This window comes from Amblyraja radiata, chromosome 3 (genome assembly GCF_010909765.2).
Source record: "Amblyraja radiata isolate CabotCenter1 chromosome 3, sAmbRad1.1.pri, whole genome shotgun sequence".
Lineage (NCBI taxonomy): Eukaryota > Metazoa > Chordata > Chondrichthyes > Rajiformes > Rajidae > Amblyraja > Amblyraja radiata.
Window position 1 is genome coordinate 33,680,352 of NC_045958.1, and position 20,887 is coordinate 33,701,238.

Here is a 20,887-nt window from a genome sequence, read left to right on the forward strand (position 1 = left end):
ATGCCATAATTCCAACCAAACCCAGCTCCAAATTCGTGGATCCAGGACTCAGCACCACTCTCTGCAATTGGATTATTGATTACTGACCCATAGGCCGTAATTAGTGAGGAAAGACAACAAAACATCCTCCACTCTGCTTATTTTCTCTTCTGTGCTTCCTGATGTACTAATTTATAGTATGATTTGCTTGCATTGCATGAAAAACAACGTTTTCACAACATCTTTGTACACTGACAATGTTAAACCAATATTAATATCTTCATTCAAATTACCTGTTGAAGCACAGATGCACCTCAAGTCTGCATTGTCAGCTCTCTGCTCGACTCTCCTTGCACCCACAACTGTGTGACTAAGGCCAACTCCAGTGCCGTCTATAAATATGAGAAGGACACTACTTTGGTTGTCTGAATTGGTGGGTGGTGAGGAGTCAGCAAGTGGAGGGGAGAGAGAACATCTAGTTGACCGATCCCACAAAAACAACTTTCGTTCAAAGACAACACAATCAAGAAACTAATCGTACAATTCCAAAAGGGGAAGTTGGAAGACCATGTCCCAGTTTCCATTAGAGCATTGACAATGGAGAGAGTTAGCACCTTCAAATTCTTGGGTGCTATCATATCGGATGACTTGTCCTGGATCCAGCATTTAGATATAACCACAAAACAGACCTGTTGGTGCCTCTACTTTCTCAAAGGGATTCAGCATGTCACATAATTATTTAGTTTCATTCACTTTAGAGATACAGAGAAACTGGCCCTTTGGCCCACCGAGTCCATGCTGACCAGCAATCACCCCGGACACCAGCACTATCCTACACACCAGGGATAGTTCACAATTTTTACCAAAGCCAATTAATCTACACACCTACACATCTGAGGAAGCCAAAGCACCTGGAGAAAACCCATGTGGTCACAGGGAGAACATACAAACTCCTTACAGAAACACCCATGGGTAGGATCGAACCTGGGTCTCTGGTGCTGTAAGGCAGGAGCTCTACCGCTGCGCCACTGTGCCGCCCCAAACAACACCCAATACTCTAACAAGCTTCTACATGTACTATAATAAGGATCCTGACTGGCCATACAGTGGCCTGGTAAAGCAATTCCAATACACAAGATCACAGGAGGTTGCAGAGAGTGGTGGACTCAGCCCTGTCCATCTTGGGTACAGCCCTCCGCTCCATTGAAAGCATCGACATGAGATTCAAGAAGGTCTCACCTATCATCAAGGATCCCCAACACCCGGACCATGCCCTCTTCTGGCTGATAGAAGAAGTGCAGAAGCCTGAAGTACCAAGATGCCAGATTCAGGAACAACTAATTTCCGACAACTATCAGATTCTTGAACTAACCTGCATAACCCCAATGGGCCTGTCCCACTTAGGCAACGTTTTAGGCGACTGCAGGAGACTATGCAGTCGCCACGTGGTCGCCACATGTTCGCAGGTGTTTACCGGGGAGTCGCCTTCGTGGTTGTGAGGAGTTCCCGCATTCTAGGAACTAGTCGTGGCCTCATTATGGTCGACCAGAATGAAGCCACCATGGAGAGTAGCGAGAATTCTCGTGCCATAGGTGGGTCGCCAGGTGGTGCTAGTGGGTTGCCAGGAGGTCAAAGGTTCTCGTAGGTTCCCGTAGTTTGTAGCCGGTGCTGACTGGTGAATTTCATTGGCTCATTGGGGAAAAAAACGTAAGCAGTAGTTTTCAGAACCAAGGACAATTGAGTTAGATAGAGCTCTAGGGGCTAGTGGAATCAAGGGATATGGGGAGAAGGCAGGGACGGGTTATTGACTGGGGACGATCAGCCACAATCACAATGAATGGCGGTGCTGGCTCGAAGGGCTGAATGGCCTCCTCCTGCACCTATTTTCTATGTTTTTATGTTTCTATGAAAACCGACCGGCAATGTTAAATGTCTGCCGAGCTTCACAGCCGTGTATCTCTGGCTTCTTAAAGGTTATCTCCACTCCTTCCCCCCCCCCCTCATTTAAAGGACTTACCATACACTGTGCTTCAGCCATCTTAATTACAGCGCTAACCTTCCTTATCATCGCAGTGTGTGTCTGTATCACCTTGGCTTTGCACCGTGTGAATTTCATTCAGAGAGCGCTCCCCCCACTGCCCTGTCCCCCGCCTGCATAATGGTCTGGTGAAGGAAGTGATGTGTGTGTGTGTGTGTGTGTGTGTGTGTGTGTGTGTGTGTGTGTGTGTGTGTGTGTGTGTGTCTGTGTCTGTGTCTGTGTCTGTGTCTGTGTGTGTGTGTGTGTGTGTGTGTGTGTGTGTGTGTGTGTGTGTGTGTGTGTGTGTGTGTGTGTGTGTGTGTGTGTGTGTGTGTGTGTGTCTGTGTCTGTGTGTGTGTGTGTGTGTGTGTGTGTGTGTGTGTGTGTGTGTGTGTGTGTGTGTGTGTGTGTTCCACTCTGACAGTCGTCGTTCCAGTTGCCGGGGTGGGACAGGCCCATGACACTACCTTGGCAACAGAACACTGCAGACCACATCTTGCACTTACATGGACTTGGATTTTTTTTTCTACTTGTGGTTTGCACAATTGCTTTATGCGGGGTTTATTTCTTAGAAATTCTATATGTAACTAATTTGTAATGTATTTTTAAGTTATATTTTAATGTTTGTCTCATTCCAAGTACCTGTGAAGCTGCGGCAAGCAAGGTCGTCATTGTACCTGTATCTCACCATACTTGTGCATAAGACAGTAAACTCGACTCGATTAGTTACTGCAAAATGTGCGAATAAATTAATAACACAAATTATAACGCAATTATTTTTGAACTTTAGCTTTTGCCTTATTGTTAGGCACCTGAGCTTTAGGAACGTGACAAAATGTAATCACAACAAACACCTTTCATTTTACTTTTCCGCAACTGATTTTCTTCCTTTTGAATCTTCCATCTAAAGCTGTTCCATCGGGAGAAGCTCTGTTTCCTCAGTGGATTTATCCAGTAGGAAATACTGTTGGATTTATGTTTGGAGAAAGATGCTAGACATTCCGTGCTGCGTTCAGACATGTCTGAGTTCCATGACAGGGATCGAGACTTTCTCACATGCGCATGGCATGATCCACCATCCCCATAAGAACGGTCCACATTGTGTAAAGAATGCACACACTTTACATTTTGATTCTTTAAACTTGCACCAAAGATCCCTTGTTCATCATCTTCATTGAATGCCCAGTTGATGTAACCACCATCACTGTGGTGTGTCGGTACCAGGGAAGCATCATTAATAACGGGAAGAGCCAGAGAACTCAATGAAAGTTTATCAGTCCTCAGAGGTGGCACGTGACCAACATCCCACTGTTTGCCATCACAATCTTCAGCTTCATCATGCTTGGGGACTGTCCTTTGAAAGCTGAGCTGCAACGGGATACTACAAGTACCCTCATCTTGCTTCTGAACTGTCAGGTTTAACGTGTTCAAGGTTGGAATGTTTGGAAGTGACATATTGAAGCGGACCTCTGTATACTTGGGGCTTTCAAGAGGTGAGGGGAGTAGGAATAACTGTTCAGATTTATGAGGTGACATGGGCTCAGATGATGCCACGGACATGACCGTAGCAGTTTCAAATTCATTTTGCTCAGGAAGAATATGATCCATGTATGACGTAGCATAGCTATCACACTGCTTTTCCGATTCAGGTGATTCATTTCCAACACCTGTATTGTGATAACACAAGTTCTGAAAGAGTGAAGATGGATTGCTGTAATAATTTTCCTTTGCTTGAAGCTCAACAGAAAAATTGTCTAACGGGTTCAAATGAATCTCATTGGAGTGGCTTTGTGACAACTTTCGATGATCAGTGTTTTCTGTGCTTTTCCCCAGGAATGTGTCGTCCACTTTTAAACTGTCCACGGCGGAGATCACTTTCAGAGTGTCCACGGTGAGTGCCGAGAGGTCCTGCAGGTGTCCAAGTTGGCTGTCCAAAGAGTGCAAGGATTCCTTGACAAAGTGAACTTTCTCATTTACTTCCTTCAAATGCATAGCCATTTCTTCCACTCTGGGGAAAAAAGGCACATTTTAGACTGAAAAAAGGTCCTAACCCTAAATGGCACCTATCCATTTTTTCCACAGATGCTCCACCATTTTGTGTTTATCTTTGTCCACATTTTAGACATATTGCTTTGCTTATGTTTACCACATTGTAGAACATAGAACAGGACAGAATAATAACAGGCCATTCGGCCCACAATATCTGTGCTGAACATGAGGCGAAAACCTTTTCTTATTACCAACACTTGATTATATCCTTCCATTCTTATCCAAAGCAACACGATAGAATGGCCATCTGACATGCCTTGAAATGTTGTAGTGTGTTAAAGTTGCAAAGTAATTAACAATTGCTGTTGTTGATTTGGAATCCACCACAACACTCGACGACGATTATGTCCCCAATGGCAAGGAGTTAGGAGCCATATTTCAATCCAACAGAAACATGAAATTGTCAAATTTGTGGGCAAAACTAAATGATAACCCGCATGTTCTTGTTCAAAGTTCATGCCAACTTCCAACAGAATAACGCATAAACATAGTTCCACGGTAAGATGCAGTACAGAACGTCACAGGAGATCCTTCTTCCTTGTGGCTATCAAGCTATACAACTCCTCTCCTTTCTGTCGTGTGGTAGACTGATTCCCCCCACACCCAATCTTTGCACATCCCCAATCCTTTCCATTTGTCACTTTAATTTCATGTTTCATGTATCTTGTGTTTTATGACTGTTGGCAGATCAATTTCCCTCCTGGGATAAATAAAGTTCTATCGTATTGTATCATATCATATCCCCCCCTCCCCCCTTCCTATTTTTCCTTGTCACCAGAGTGTTTTTCCTTGAAACCAGAGTGTAATGATGACCAGATAGAAGTATATAAAATTATGGCAGAGGAGATTAATTGAAGGGTTTGTTTCTGTGTTGTACTGTTCTATGTTCCTATAGAATGGGAGAAGGGAAACTGCCACTGGCAAGGCATGACACTTTTGAAAAATATAAAAGTGGATAAGTCTCCAGGTCCTGACAGGATATTCCCTAGGACATTGAGGGAAGTTAGTGTAGAAATAGCCGGGGCTATGACAGAAATATTTCAAATGTCATTAGAAACGGGAATAGTCCCCGAGGATTGGCGTACTGCGCATGTTGTTCCATTGTTTAAAAAGGGTTCTAAGAGTAAACCTAGCAATTATAGGCCTGTTAGTTTGACTTCAGTGGTGGGCAAATTAATGGAAAAGATACTTAGAGATAATATATATAAGCATCTGGATAAACAGGGTCTGATTAGGAACAGTCAGCATGGATTTGTGCCTGGAAGGTCATGTTTGACTAATCTTCTTGAATTTTTTGAAGAGGTTACTAGGGAAATTGACGAGGGTAAAGCAGTGGATGTTGTCTATATGGACTTTAGTAAGGCCTTTGACAAGGTTCCTCATGGAAGGTTGGTTAAGAAGGTTCAACTGTTGGGTATAAATGCAGGAGTAGCAAGATGGATTCAACAGTGGCTGAATGGGAGAAGCCAGAGGGTAATGGTGGATGGTTGTTTGTCGGGTTGGAGGCAGGTGACTAGTGGGGTGCCTCAGGGATCGGTGTTGGGTCCTTTGTTGTTTGTCATGTACATCAATGATCTGGATGAAGGTGTGGTAAATTGGATTAGTAAGTATGCAGATAATACCAAGATAGGGGGTGTTGTGGATAATGAAGAGGATTTCCAAAGTCTACAGAGTGATTTAGGCCATTTGGAAGAATGGGCTGAAAGATGGCAGATGGAGTTTAATGCTGATAAATGTGAGGTGCTACACCTTGGCAGGACAAATCAAAATAGGACGTACATGGTAAATGGTAGGGAATTGAAGAATACAGTTGAACAGAGGGATCTGGGAATAACCGTGCATAGTTCCTTGAAGGTGGAATCTCATATAGATAGGGTGGTAAAGAAAGCTTTTGGTATGCTAGCCTTTATAAATCAGAGCATTGAGTATAGAAGCTGGGATGTAATGTTAAAATTGTACAAGGCATTGGTGAGACCAAATCTGGAGTATGGTGTACAATTTTGGTCGCCCAATTATAGGAAGGATGTCAACAAAATAGAGAGAGTACAGAGGAGATTTACTAGAATGTTGCCTGGGTTTCAACAACTAAGTTACAGAGAAAGGTTGAATAAGTTAGGTCTTTATTCTCTGGAGCGCAGAAGGTTAAGGGGGGACTTGATAGAGGTCTTTAAAATGATGAGAGGGATAGACAGAGTTGATGTGGATCAGCTTTTCCCTTTGAGAATAGGGAGATTCAAACAAGAGGACATGACTTCAGAATTAAGGGACAGAAGTTTAGGGGTAACATGAGGGGGAACTTCTTTACTCAGAGAGTGGTAGCAGGTGTGGAATGAGCTTACAGTGGAAGTGGTGGAGGCAGGTTCGTTGGTATCATTTAAAAATAAATTGGATAGGCATATGGATGAGAAGGGAATGGAGGGTTATGGTATGAGTGCAGGCAGGTGGGACTAAGGGAAAAAAGTTGTTCGGCACGGACTTGTAGGGCCGAGATGGCCTGTTTCCGTGCTGTAATTGTTATATGGTTATATGGTTATTAATCAGGCAGAGGTAATGCAGCCGGCCCGACATAATGAAAACCTGCACTACAAAATGGTACAGTGGTCAGCCTCGTCAAACCAGTACATATTGAAACATATAACAGGAAAAACTATTCACAAGAATTTCCACATGGCTTCCTGCAGTTTGAGATAATGCCATTATTCAGTGCATGATACTGGAGTCAGAGGGCAATGGCACAATAATTCTGGTACTTCCACGTTTTTACCGAATTTAGCAATCTAATTTCCTGTAAGCATTTATTTAGTCAAGATGCTTTCCGCTCTGTTTCGAGATATGAGGGTGGCACAGTGGCACAGCGGTAGAGTTGCTGCCTTACAGCACCAGGTTCGATCCTAACTACAGGTGCTGTCTGTATGGAGTTTGTACCTTCTCCCTGTGAACACATGGGTTTTCTCCAGGTGCTCTGTTTTCCTCCCACGTCCCAAAGTCATGCAGGTTTGGAGGTTAATTGGCTTCAGTAAATTGTCCCTAGTGTGTAGGATAGAACTAGAGTATGCGTGATCGTTGGTCGGCACAGTGGGTCAAATGCCAGTTTTACTCAGAGTAGATCTAAACTAAAATGGAATGGCGCGATTTGCAGGCCAGTTTGTAAGCGATGGTACTCCCACCCTCACCTTGTACTTCCACATGGCAGAGATTATGGCATGAGAGGTGGTGTCTAAGGAGCCATTGTGATAGTATAACCTGCTGATACTTGACATTCATAATGCAAAGACTGGATATTTATAGTGGTGGGTGAAAAGCCAATGGAACTGAGTGCTTTGTCCTGGGTGGTTTTAAGTTTGGAGAGCATTGTTGGAGCAACACACCACCAAACAAGGAGAGAATATGTTATCACACTCTTGACTGGGGCCTTTTAGCTGGTGGAAAATCACTGGGAAGTCAGTTAGTTTATCCCTTGCATCAGAATAATGTTTCTCCCAGGCTCCTAAAGCCACTTTACAGGATTTGAATTCATGACTGGATTATTAGTCTAAACCCCTGGATTAGCCACATTGGCATAGCTTACTTGGGGAAACTAGAACTAGGGGACATAGTCGCAGAATAAGGGGGGGCTCTTTTAAAACTGAGATGAGGAAGAACTTCTTCACCCAGAGGGTGGTTAATTTATGGAATTCACTGCCCCAGGGAGCAGTGGAAGCAGAAACGTTAAATATATTTAAGTCTAAAATAGATGGTTTTTTAGCTGCCAAGGGGATAAGGGGCTACGGGGAGAGGGCAGGGATATGGACCTAGGTATGGTTAGTATAGTAAGACCTGAGTGATCTCCTGGACAAGTGTCGATCGCCTGGATTGGGGTCGGAGAGGAATTTCCCGGATTTTTTTCCCGAATTGGACCTGGGTTTTTATCCGGTTTTTTGCCTCCCCCAGGAGATCACGCGGTTCTTGGGGTGGAGAGGGGTGATAGCGGTATAAAGGGGAGGGTAGTGTCTTGTGTTCTGTGTCTTGTGTCTACTGTTTGTGGGTAAGTGTGTCTGTTTAGTGTTCAGCCATGAGCGAATGGCGGTGCGGGCTCGACGGACCTGGTGGTCTACTCTCGCACCTACTTTCTATGTTTCTATGTTTCTATGTTATTTTCTCTTATTTTACAAACTTTTCATTTTCAACAGGTTTGCCAGCCAAAATATGTTAGCTATGTTCCATAAAGGTAATTTTAATTTTAGTCTCAAATTATTTGGCAATCTTGTCCACAAATAACCATAGAACTAATATATGATGGCAAGGTAGTTGGACAACTTTCAGAGTTTACTACGGTATGTTATATACTTAGAAAACAAGAAACTGCTGATGCGGTTTTATACAAAAGCACACAAAGTGTTGGAGTAACTCAATAGGTCAAGCAGCATTTCTGGAGAACCTGGATAGGTGATGCTTCTGGTCGGGACCCTTCTGAAGTCAGGAGTCTGAAAAAGGGTCCCAATCTGAAACGTCCTCTATCCATGTTCTTCAAAGATGCTGCTTGACCCACCGGGTTACTCCAGCACCTGGTGTCCCTTTATGATATAAGGTTAGTGTTGCAATAGGTAACATTATTGTACCTTCAACTTTGAGCCAGGAGTTTAAACTAGCCTGGAATAAAGGCATGTTGCCTGCATTGACAAGTATAGGTGGTGTAAACGGGTTAAACATAGTTTCTGTAAAGTTTGATGTGGACATCAACAAAGATTCCAAAAAACATCTAATTGCAGCATAACACAAAGCCTGACAAAAGGAAAGGAAAAGTGTCATATTGGTGTAGTAGAGAGAGGAAGATGCATTTTCGGAACAGATTTCAGTGAGCATTATATAGGAGTAATACATGATCCAGGGGTGTTTGTTCCTGGCACTGGGTGAAAAATGGTCCCAGTTCAGACATTCCTCACTTTAATGAGTAAAAAGCTTACAGATAACGCCATAAATCAAAAAACAGTTGGAGATTTACCTTTCGGTTGTTACTCTGATTCTTTCGTTGTCACTTGAATGAAGATGCTCATTTTTCTCATGAAAGTATTTCTCAACACACAGTTCTTCAAAGTCATGAAGCTTTTTCAACTCCTCCTTACTCAGATACAACTCTATTAAAAACAGAATCACTTTTAATTATCAAATTAAATATCCAGTAAAAAGCAAGTGCATCTTTTAAAAAAATAATTTAATTGCTGAAAGTAAAAAAAATTAAAAATCTGAAATAATAAATAAAACCAGATTATTTTTACTTCCTTTGTCTCATGATCTTCCAACACCACAGATCTTATGTCAAATCTCCTAGTGAGATATCAGTTGGATTGTTCCTTGGTGACTAACCATGTAACTGGGGCTGCCTCACCCCTCCCCAGCACCATCTTCTTCTTGAGCCCTTTGCTCCTCTAGGGAGCACAGGCCATAGGCAAATGTCCTCCACCTCACTCGGTTGTTGGCAGTTCTTTCGAGATAACCATATAACCATATAACCATATAACAATTACAGCGCGGAAACAGGCCATCTCGACCCTTCTAGTCCGTGCCGAACACATAATCTCCCCTAGTCCCATATACCTGCACTCAGACCATAACCCTCCATTCCTTTCCCATCCATATAACTATCCAATTTATTTTTAAATGATAAAAACGAACCTGCCTCCACCACCTTCACTGGAAGCTCATTCCACACAGCTACCACTCTCTGAGTAAAGAAGTTCCCCCTCATGTTACCCCTAAACTTCAGTCCCTTAATTCTCAAGTCATGTCCCCTTGTTTGAATCTTCCCTACTCTCAGTGGGAAAAGCTTTTCCACGTCAACTCTGTCTATCCCTCTCATCATTTTAAAAACCTCTATCAAGTCCCCCCTTAACCTTCTGCGCTCCAAAGAATAAAGCCCTAACTTGTTCAACCTTTCTCTGTAACTTAGTTGCTGAAACCCAGGCAACATTCTAGTAAAACATCCCCAGTTGAGCCCACTCTCAGACATTTCTGTCTGGACATCTCTTCTCCTGCTGTTCCTGGGGGGACCTCTTTTCCTTTTTCCTTGGGGGTTCCATTTCATGGCTTGCCAGGTAATGTTTGTGGCAGGTTTTGTGCAAGTTGATCTCCCCTGATTGTGTCCATCTTATTTCAGCCAAGCCCAGGGCTAAGGGATTGTAGCGCACTATTTTGTTGGCAATTGTGGCAGCCTTGCCAGCCTGGAGCATGGTTCGGATGTTCCATGTCCCCACAAGGATTGATTTATTTGGCGTCAGTAGGTGTGTCAGCTTCCCAACGCCCTTGTGGGTTTGGATGGGAAGCGTCATGTTCCCCATGAGGGACACCTTCTTCAACCAAGTGTGTAATTTGATTTTCATTCGTCAAAGTTTTTGTAACACACTTTTTTCCAGGGTGGGGTAGTTAACTCCACGCCCAACCCCCAACCTGGAGGACCAGGGACTGCTTCGACTGCCTCCTCACCCGAGACCTGTCCGGTTTGGTTGAACCTGCCAGGGATATGAAACCCCATCCGGCATAGCTCTCAGTGCTCACTAGAGTACACAAGCCTCTCCTCCACGTCAAGGTTGTAGTCCACGAGAGGTCCCCAGCACCATGGCTCCCTATTATTCTTTCTGCAATGGATTAGTTTTACTTACATGGATAGGACAGGTTTGGAGGGATATGGACCAAACGTGGCCAGGTGGGACTAGTGTAGCTAGGACATGTTGGCCGGTGTGGGCAAGTTGGGCCGAAGGGTCTGTTTCCACACTGTATCACTCTATGACTCTACAAAGGTGAGGAGGGGATACATTTAGTAGGAACCTGAGTTGCAACATTTTTATTACATAAAGTGTGGTATGTATATATGAGCTGCCAGAGGAGGTAGTTGAGGCAGGTACTTTCACACCGTTCAAAAAACATATGGACAGGTAAAGTCAGTCAAAGTCAAATTTATTCGTCACATGCACCAACTAAGATACAGTGAAATGAATTTCCAATAGCGATACAGTTGAAAAAAAGAACACACAATACACAATAGAATTTAACATACACATCCACCACAGCATTCTTCACTGTGGTGGAAGGCAACAAAGTTCTGTCAGTCCTCCTCCTTTGTTCATCCGTGGCTTGGGGCCATAAACCCTCCGTAGTCGCCGCTATGGACGGCCGGATGTACAAGCCTGCTCGTCGGGATGATCCAAACTCTGACATCGGGATGGTTGAACACACTCCACAGCTTGGAGTGCCCGAATCGACCACTTTCTTACCGGAGACCGCAGCTTCAGGATGTTATAAGCCGCAGGCCGGCGGTCGTAACTGTTCTCCGGCGATCCCTGGCAGGGGATCCCAGACTCCGGATGGTAAGTCGACGCACGCGACTAGAAGTTCCACAGATCACAGTCCCTTGATGCCAAAGTCACCAGGCCAGCGATCGGAGCACTCCTTTCTGGCGACCCCCGGCAAGGGTTCACCCCCGCTCAGTGATGGAAAACTCCATGCTGCTCCTGCTGCTGAAGCTCTGGGCCCGACTCCGGGATAGGACGCTCCAATCCAAGCTGTTAGGCCGTGAGAGGGGAGGCAGAAAAGCGACATGGAAATAGTCGCCTCTCCGTCGAGGAAGTGACTGAAAAACGGTTTCCCCCTTTTCTCCCCCACCACCCCCCACACAAGACATACCGAGACACTAAAACAATCATTTTGACATACTAAGAAGAACAAAAAACATTGAAATAACGAACACGCTGCTGGCAGGGTAGCCGACTCGTAGCGCCTCCCAACCGACATTGATAGGACAGATTTAGAAGGATATGGGCCAAATGCAGACAGGTGGGACTAGTGTAGATAGGGCATGTTGGTCAGTGTGGGCAAGTTGTACCATATGGTCTGTTTCCATGCTGGACACCTATGACAAGTTTCTGGAACAGAGTAGGGGCATGAAGATGTTGGTGTGGACCTCACACACACACACACACAAATTTTCCCATTTTCAGCACCACATAAAATTTGATGTATTTTGTGATATTTGCTATCTCTATCAAGGAGTGCAATGTCCTTTGGCCGGTTTTGGCATTACCTCCAACATTGTACACTATCCCACTTTGATTTGGCCATAAGTATACTGATGTTAAAGTGAGCTCAATGCACAAGACTGCATCATTCAAAGACAAGTTTTCTCTCTCTTTAATTGTTATATTTAGATATCTTTGGGATTCGATGCATTCTAAATAATCATCGATCAACAAATTGGGGGGAAAGGATTTTGATATTTCCCAGTTATGTTTTTATACAGACCCATTCATTCATGAAATATCCAGTAGAGGGCAGCAAAGTATTATAATTGGTGAAGCAGTAGATTGGCAACACCTTTCAGAATTCTTTTTAAATTTCAATTAAACATTAGAATCACAGGTAAAAAATACTTGCAGTATCCTCTTGATGAACGTCAATGGGAATCTTACTATTAGTTTGGAGATACAGCGTAGAAACAGGCCCTTTAATCCACTGAGTCAATGCCGATCATCGATCACACCAGACACTGGTTCCATGTTATCCCTTCTTTGCATCCAACACAAACCAGGGGCAATTTACAGAAGCCAATTGACCTACAAACCCGCATGTCTTTGCAATGGGAGAGGAAACTGGAGTACCTGGAGGAAACTCACAAGGTCACAAGGACAAAGTACAAATTCCACACAGAGAGCAGCCCAGGTCAAGATCGAACTCGGGTCTCTGGCGCTGTGAGGCAGCAACACTACCTGTTGTGCCATTGTGCTGCCCAACTGGCCTGAAGAAGCGGTCCAAAATGTGACCTATCCATTTCCTCCACAGATGCTGATGAGTTACTTCAGCACTCAAGTTGTTCAAGATGCCTAAACACAACAGGTTCCACCTTCACCTAGAAATACCTGGGATAGTCTTATGTGGGAGAACTATATCATCACATGCCACACTGCATGACCACCATATACAGTCTACAAGGAACCCACCAGTAGGTTGGGATGGATGTATTTGGTTCAAAACGACTCAGTTCCATGTGCTAGGAGCAGATTAGACCATTCAGACCATCTACTCCACCATTCAATCATGGTTGATCGTCCTTTCCCTCTCACCCCCATTCTCCCACCTTCTCCCCATAACCCCTGACACCCGTACTAATCAAGAATCTATCTATCTCTGCCTTAAAAATATCCACTGACTTGGCCTCCACAGCCAACTGTGTCAATGAATTCCACAGATTCACCACCCACTGACTAAAGAAATTCCTCCTCATCTCCTTCCTAAAGGAACATCCTTTTATTCTGAGACCATGACCTCTGGTCCTAGACTCTCCCATAAGTGGAAACATCCTCACCATATTTACTCTATTCAGGCTCTGCACTATTCAGTAAGTTTCAATGAGGTGTCCCCTGATCCTGCTAAACTCCAGCGAGTACAGGCCCAGTGCCGTCAAAAGCTCATCATATGTTAATCCACTCATTCCTGGGATCATTCTATCATTCTCATAAACCTCCTCTGGGCCCTCTCCAGCACCAGCACATCCTTCCTCAGATATGGGGCCCAAGATTGCTCACAATGCTTGTAGCCTGGTCAGGGACCAGTTGTGGTCAGAGAATAAGATCATAATTTGGGCCCTCTAAATATTTTTTAAAAGCTAAAATCAGATTTATGAACAGGGACAAGAAGGACAGCTGTGATCATCTTTGGCTAGGAGCCAGGTACTCTTCCTTCCCCAGGTGAAGCTTTCTTTGGGGTGAGGCTCCTGCTCTTTGCCTAGCATCTCCTTGCAGAATCATGGGTGTGACTTACACACTGGGCACTAGAGGAAGCTGCTGGCTGGGGATTGTCTACCTGATGTTCCTCTCCAATGTTGCGACACTCACAGGTCAATATCATAATGCAGCATTCCAATTACTGTACACTGTGGTGTGTTACACCATTGGTTCTATATTTACTGGTAATGTACACCTGCAGTTGATGTTTAGTTCAGTTTAGAGGTGCAGCATGGAAACAGGCTCTTGGGCACACCAGGTCCACATTGACTATCGATCACCTGTTCACACTGGTTCTATGTTAATCCCACAGTCGCATCCACTCCTGACAGACGGGGGTGGGGGGGATTTACCGAGGTCAACTAACCTACAAACCTGCACATCTTTGGAATATGGGATGAAACAGGAGCACCTGGAGGAAACCCACGCGGTCACAGAGAGCATGCAAACTCCACACAGACAGCACCTGACATAAGGATCGAACTCAGGTCTCTGGCGCCGTGAGACAACTGCTCTACCAGCTGTGCCAATGATTTTATTTCATGATCACAGTGCCACCTTCAAACCAGAATGCAGGCCGGATTGAACTCATTATGAACCCTGTAATTATTCATGCTGCACTGCTATCAAGACTCCAACTGCTGCGATGGGAAAAGAAGCATTGAATGCGCTTTACTGCCAATGCAGAGAAAAGCACTGCACGTTCTCAAAAATAAATTTAAAATTGTCTTCGTCCTCAGCAAAACACATTGAAACTGTGAAAGATAACCTGTGCAGTGATCACCCCATGGAAACTACTAAATGCGTTCACTAAAGATAGACACAAAATGCTGGAGTAACTCAGCAGGACAGGCAGCATCTGTGGAGGGAAGGAATGGGCGACGTTTTGGGTCGCAATGCTTCTTCAGACTGAGTAAAGTCTACAGTTCCCTCAGTCTGAAGAAGGGTCTCGACCCGAAACATCACCCATTCCTTTTCTCCAGAGATGCTGTCTGTCCTGCTGAGTTATTCAGCATTTTGTGCCAATCTTCGGTGTAAGCCAGCATCTGCAGTTCCTTCCTACACAAATGCTTTCACTAGTCATATTATTCGTGTTGTATCGTTGAAGCTGGAAGAAGAACACAATTACTCACTTAAACCAAAGTCTTCTTCCTCTTGATCCACCTCAGTTTTTACTCGATGTTGATAAATTCGACTCAAAAGCAAAGCCACATGACTGAAGATAATAAGTGGCGGAGGCAGCCATGGCTTTTCATGATAAGTCATAATGTAGCGGTAGCGATTATATTTCCACAGTTTATTCGATATGGATTTTATTTCATAGTACACATTGCTGTAAAGAAGAAAATAACTTCAACTCTTAATGCTATTAAAGTTAAAGTCAGCCCCAACTGTCCCACCCCCCAGCCCTATCTTAACCCCTGCTTAACCTTCCATGGAAACCATTGACAGACAAATTCTTGCCCCAAGCTTCGGTCTTTGTCAAAGATTTTACAAAACCTCTGTACGACCTTTATATATAAAGTCATTTAAAAAACACTGAAGATGAATTAAACAATGTTTTAAAGTTTAAATAACATTAAATATTTAAGAAAAAAAAAAATCAAGTCAACGGCGAAAAAATAATTAATTATCACATAATAATTGGCTAATGATGTAGAATTTGAGAGCATTGCGGTTAAGTTTAAATTTCAAAGTTGGAGTTTAAATCCCACCATGATAACAAAATTTTAAATCCAAGTAGAGTCATATAGAAATGAAACACAGAAATAGGCCCATTGTCCCAATGAGTCTGCAGCGACTATCATTCATTTACACTAATACTACCTTAATCCTATTTTATAAAATCCTCCCCATATTACCATTGGAGGACTATAAAATCATGAGGGGAATACATAGGATTAAGTTAAGAGTCTTTTACCCAGAGTAGTAAAAAGAACCAAAAGACATAGTGTTAAGGTGAGAGTGAAAAGATAGGAAACTAAGAGTCAATTTTTCCACGCAGAGGGTGATGGTTATATGGAACGAGCTGCCAGAGAAGGTAATTGAGGGAGGTACTATAATAATAATAATAATAATAATAATAATAATAATAATAATAATAATAATAATAATAATAATAAACTTTATTACAGACTCAAGGTCCAGACAAGGGGCAACATTACATTAAAAATGCATTGCATATCAAATATCATAAATACATATAAAATCTTGGTATATCACATAAAAACATCATAATTTATATATATTAAAAAAAAACACACACAATACATAAGTTAAAAATCCAGATTAAAAGGATCAATGTCCTACAACGAGACAACGATACCAGTGTCTCCACAGCTGGGATTCGTAGCGTGTAGTGCTAACCCTTATGTTTGACAAGGCCACAATAAGCACATTTTTAGAGTCATTTATCCTGCAAATGAATTTATACATGTGGTGTCTTAGGATAGCTTCTAAAGTACTGACTCCTGCAGCCACAAACATATTACTGGCACTACACCATCTAGGTTGCCTTAGCAGTGTTCTCATGGCATCGTTATATGCCACCTTTAGTCTCTGCATACTAGTCTTTAAATAGTTCGACCACAGGTGCGCAGTGTAGAGTGGTGTGCAGTATGCTTTAAATAGCGACATCTTCACCACATCTGCAGACGCACCAAATTTACGCAAGAGAATATTTGCCTGTACATACAGCATGTGTCGTTGCCTATAAATATCCTCATCATCTGTCATTTGTTCTGTAATAATATGCCCTAGATATTTTATCTTATTACAGACACTGAGATTATTGTCAGACAATTTAAAATCAGGATATTTTAGACATTTATCCTCTTTGGTTCTACAGATCATAACAGCACTCTTACTAGCATTATATTTAATGTCATGTTCCACACCATACACAGAACATATAGTAAGGAGCTGCTGGAGACCAGCGCTAGATGGACTAAAGACCACAAGATCATCTGCATACATAATATGGTTCACTAAAATATCACCAATCAAGCACCCAGTGTTACAGGTTTTCAATTGTTTAGACCGATCATCAATATATAGATTAAAAAGGACTGGGGACAAAATTCCTCCTTGTCTAACACCATTGCTAACCCCAAATGGGGCTGAGACCCTATTGCCCCATTTTATTTGCATAGTCTGGTGGGCATACCAGTAGGCCAGAATTCTAACAATGTGTTCAGGCACCCCTCTTTGACTCATTTTACCAAACAGCTTTCTGTGATTAACACGGTCAAAGGCTTTGGAAGCATCAATAAATCACATAAGGATTGAAGAGTTTTTGCCTCTATATTTGTTTACAATCTCCTTTAGGGCATATATGCATAAATCAGTGCTATGTTTAGCTTTAAAGCCAAACTGGTTATATGTGGAGTTAACAAACTCATTTATTCTATCCAGCAGAACTCTTTCTAAAACTTTTGACAATATGCTGGCTAAACTATAACAACATTTAAAAGACATTTGGACAGGACAGGAAAGATTTGGAGGAATATGGGCCAAATACGGGCAGGTGGGATTAATGTGGATTAGGCATCTTGGTCAGCATGGGCTAGTTGTACCAAGGGGCCTGTTTCCACGCTGTATGACTCTATAACTACCCCAGATTCCACCAGTCACCTACATGCAAGAAGCAATTTATAGCAATCAATTAACTTACCCAACTGCACTCCTTTGGAATATGGAATGCTCAGTAAGATACAATCACCCAGTGACCATGCAAACCCCAGCCACACTGTAACAAAGGTCAGGATTGAAGCTGGGGCTCTGACACCACCAGAGTGCTGCTATGATCCCATTAAGTTAAACTAGTGTTGAACTAAAACTTTATATGAGTGGTGACCAATGAACTTTTGGATTGCTGTAAAATTGATTATTTTGGCTTTCAATAAAGGAATTCTGCTGTCTTTGGCTAATGTGCTTTACTTTGCCATGTTATAGCCTACTAAGCAATTAGTTTCAGAATAATCAGGGATAATCTTCATAAATTCATGTGCTAGGGATAGAATTAGGCTATTCAGCCCATTGCCATTAAATCATGGCTGATCTATCTTTACCGCTCAACCCCATTCTCCTGCCTTCTCACCATAACTCCTGACACCCGTACTAATCAAGAATCTCCATTTTAAAAATCTCCATTTCTGCTTTAAAAATATCCACCGACTTAGCCTCCACAACCATCTGTGACAATGAAATTCACAGATTCACCACCCTTGAGTAAAGAAATTCCTCCTCATTTCCTTTCTACATGTAGTTCCCGAGACTGTCCCACCAGTGGAAACACCCTCTCCACATTCACTCTATTCAGGCCTTTCACTATTCACTTATAAAAGTCACTTTTGCCAGAATGCAGCTGCCATGAATTTTTAGCTCCTACATCTATGTTATGCACTAGATGGTGTATAATGGCAGTAAGGGCCTCAGCTATTATAGACTTTTCTCATCCTTACCAGATTACGAAAACAAGAGATACTTTTCAACCACAAGATTGTCAAAATCTTTTCACAAGGAACTGCAGAAGCTGGTTTACTAAAAAAAAAAGTGCTGGAATAATCTGGAATAACTCAGTGGTTCAGGCAGCATCTCTGGAAGATATGGATAGACGATGTACTCCACCCATCTCTTGCCAGGCATTGTCCAACCCCTATGTTGTTTCCAGCTATCTCTCCCACTGCTAAAATCAGTCTGAAGAGAGGTCCCGACTCGAAACATCACCTATTCATGTCCTCCAGACAAGCTGCCTGACCAGCTGAGTTACTCCAGCATTTTGAGTTTCATTATCAAAATGTTTTATTGCATAATAAGATGTTCTCTATAAATTAGTAAGCTTTCAATTTTACAGAAGAGGGGATGTAGTACATCCTCTTATAAAAAGGTTCTTACTTGAAGAAAGCGATGAGTAGATTGACCAGTATAATGTATTGTACAAACAGGTAGACTGCCTGAAGAAATGGATTAAGAAATGAACCAGGAGGACAATCTGGATTTGCTTCACAAGCTGCAATCAAAACAGAACAGCAGTGTTAAAGATAAATCAGTATATGCAAAGCCTTTTGCCGCTGATATGTAATAACTTAATTGGACCTTCAGAGTTTACCATCATACCGTGCCTGTTACATATAATAGAATGCATCTTTCATTGGGCAGCTTACACCCCAGTGGTATGAATATTGACTTGTCTAACTTCAAGTAACCCTTGCTCTCCATCCTTCCCTTCTTCCCAGTTCTTTGATCAGTCTGACTGTTCTTGATTACACTTTATCTCTATTCACTTTGTTGATACCTTCTCCTAGTTAACAATTATCTATTCTACATTTTCCTTGATCTCCATCCCCTTTGTCTCGTTTTCACACCTTAATAATAATAATAATAAATTTTATTTATAGGGCGCCTTTCAGACATCTCAAGGACAATTTACATAGATTAACAGGAATATAAACATATAATCAGAATAAAATAAATAATAAAGACATCACAGAAACACAAATTAAAAACACAATTCAGTCCAAAAACAAAAAATCAAAAACACAATGTGATTACACTTCCTTATCTCTGTATCTCCCTCTCCCCTGACAGTCTGAAAGAGGGTCTCGACCCGAAACATCACCCATTCCTTCTCTCCAGAGATGCTGCCTGTCCCGCTGAGTTACTCCAGCATTTTGTATCTACCTTCACCAAATGTATTTATTATGCATGTAGAGTCCAAGAGGAGCATTCATTATCTGCTAGACTGCACTTTTGTTATTGTTTTACATGGTAAAAATGGATAGAGGATGCACAATGCAACGTCATCTTTGTGGGTTGTGAATCTTTTTAATTTTCTATCCAAGACAATTTGAGGGTGGAGTTATTGAATATAAATGTAAGCTTTTATATACATACGATCAATTTCACCAGCGTAGACTTCACCAAATATCATCCAGTAAGGCTGGAACACAATATCCCGAGCAAGACGCCAGGAAGGTTGTTCCGATGGAGAAAGTATAGCCTTTCTTGACACCCCGAAGCTCAAAAGGACAATTGCCATCAGTATCACGATATAGAACATGTTAGCGGTCTAAAGAAATGTAAAATATATTTATATTCATAAAACTCGTACAAATATAAAATGCATTTGTAGAATCTGGAATGGTATTCTAGTTAGTGCAAGCCCAAAACTAAAGGAGATGTAATTTTCCAGAATCTTGTTATTTTACATAATTATCAGGAATTTTTATTTCCATTTATAGAAAAATGGTGCAGTGATTTCAGATTATCATTTCAGGAGTCAGGTTCCAAATTAAGATCCCTGATGACATAGAAGAATATTCCTGTAATCTAATATATATAAGTGTGGTGTCCAATTATGGGGCTTCACTCAAGTGTAACCTTACTATAGATAAACACAGGATATTTGTTTCTTCAATGTGTTCATGTGCAGGTGAGAATTTGTGGGAGGAAAGCTGCATAAGTGCTCCCATATTTACAGTGATACTGAAGTGTCCAAGCTACAGTTATAAACAAGAACAATTCCTATATTGTTAGTTTTAGTTTCAAAAGATAATGTGAATTTGTAATAATCAAATATCTCTCTTTTCACAATTTTTGGATTAAGCCTCTTTCATAAGTTTCTGAGAGGATAAGTCACTTTTCTTCAACTATTTTTATAGAGGTCAAGTCAGGATGGTGCATAACTTGAAGTGAAATGTGCAGAATGCAGTGTTCCATTGTTGCCGCCCTTGTCCTTGGTAATGGCGGAGGTCACAGGATTGCAATGTGCTACCAGAGTAACTTTGGCAGCTTGTTGCAGTTCATTTTGCATATGGCATAGGTACTGCAATTACAATGTTTTAATTGTGGAGGGAGTGAGCGTTTAAGATGATGTATCTGCTATTGATCAAGCACCTGACTTTGATCTTAAAGGTGTCGAGTTTCTTGTCTTATTGGAGCGAAACTCAGAGGCAAATGGAGTATTTTCAGTCACATGTGGAACTTGTGCCTTGTAGATGAAGGGACATTTTGGGGCAACAGGAGGTCAATGCCTGTCACTGAATACCTAATCTGCAATCAGCTTGAATATTTATTGCAAGTTCAAAACTAA

At 42.2% G+C, this 20,887-nt stretch overlaps 1 protein-coding gene across 2 annotated transcripts in view; it reads right to left on the reverse strand.

Moving 5' to 3' along the window:
• trpm6 (transient receptor potential cation channel subfamily M member 6) overlaps positions 1 to 20,887 on the reverse strand; it is a 128,012-nt gene that overhangs the window by 45,762 nt on the left and 61,363 nt on the right. Inside the window, exons 22-26 of one of the 2 annotated variants that reach the window (XM_033017558.1) lie at positions 19,690 to 19,864; positions 18,691 to 18,805; positions 14,928 to 15,127; positions 9,027 to 9,159; positions 2,851 to 4,004 (exon numbers count right to left, since the gene is read on the reverse strand). In XM_033017558.1, coding sequence (XP_032873449.1) covers positions 2,851 to 4,004; positions 9,027 to 9,159; positions 14,928 to 15,127; positions 18,691 to 18,805; positions 19,690 to 19,864 — 1,777 coding nt within the window. The remainder of the gene's footprint in view (positions 1 to 2,850; positions 4,005 to 9,026; positions 9,160 to 14,927; positions 15,128 to 18,690; positions 18,806 to 19,689; positions 19,865 to 20,887) is intronic. The other variant, XR_004411346.1, reaches the window with a different exon arrangement.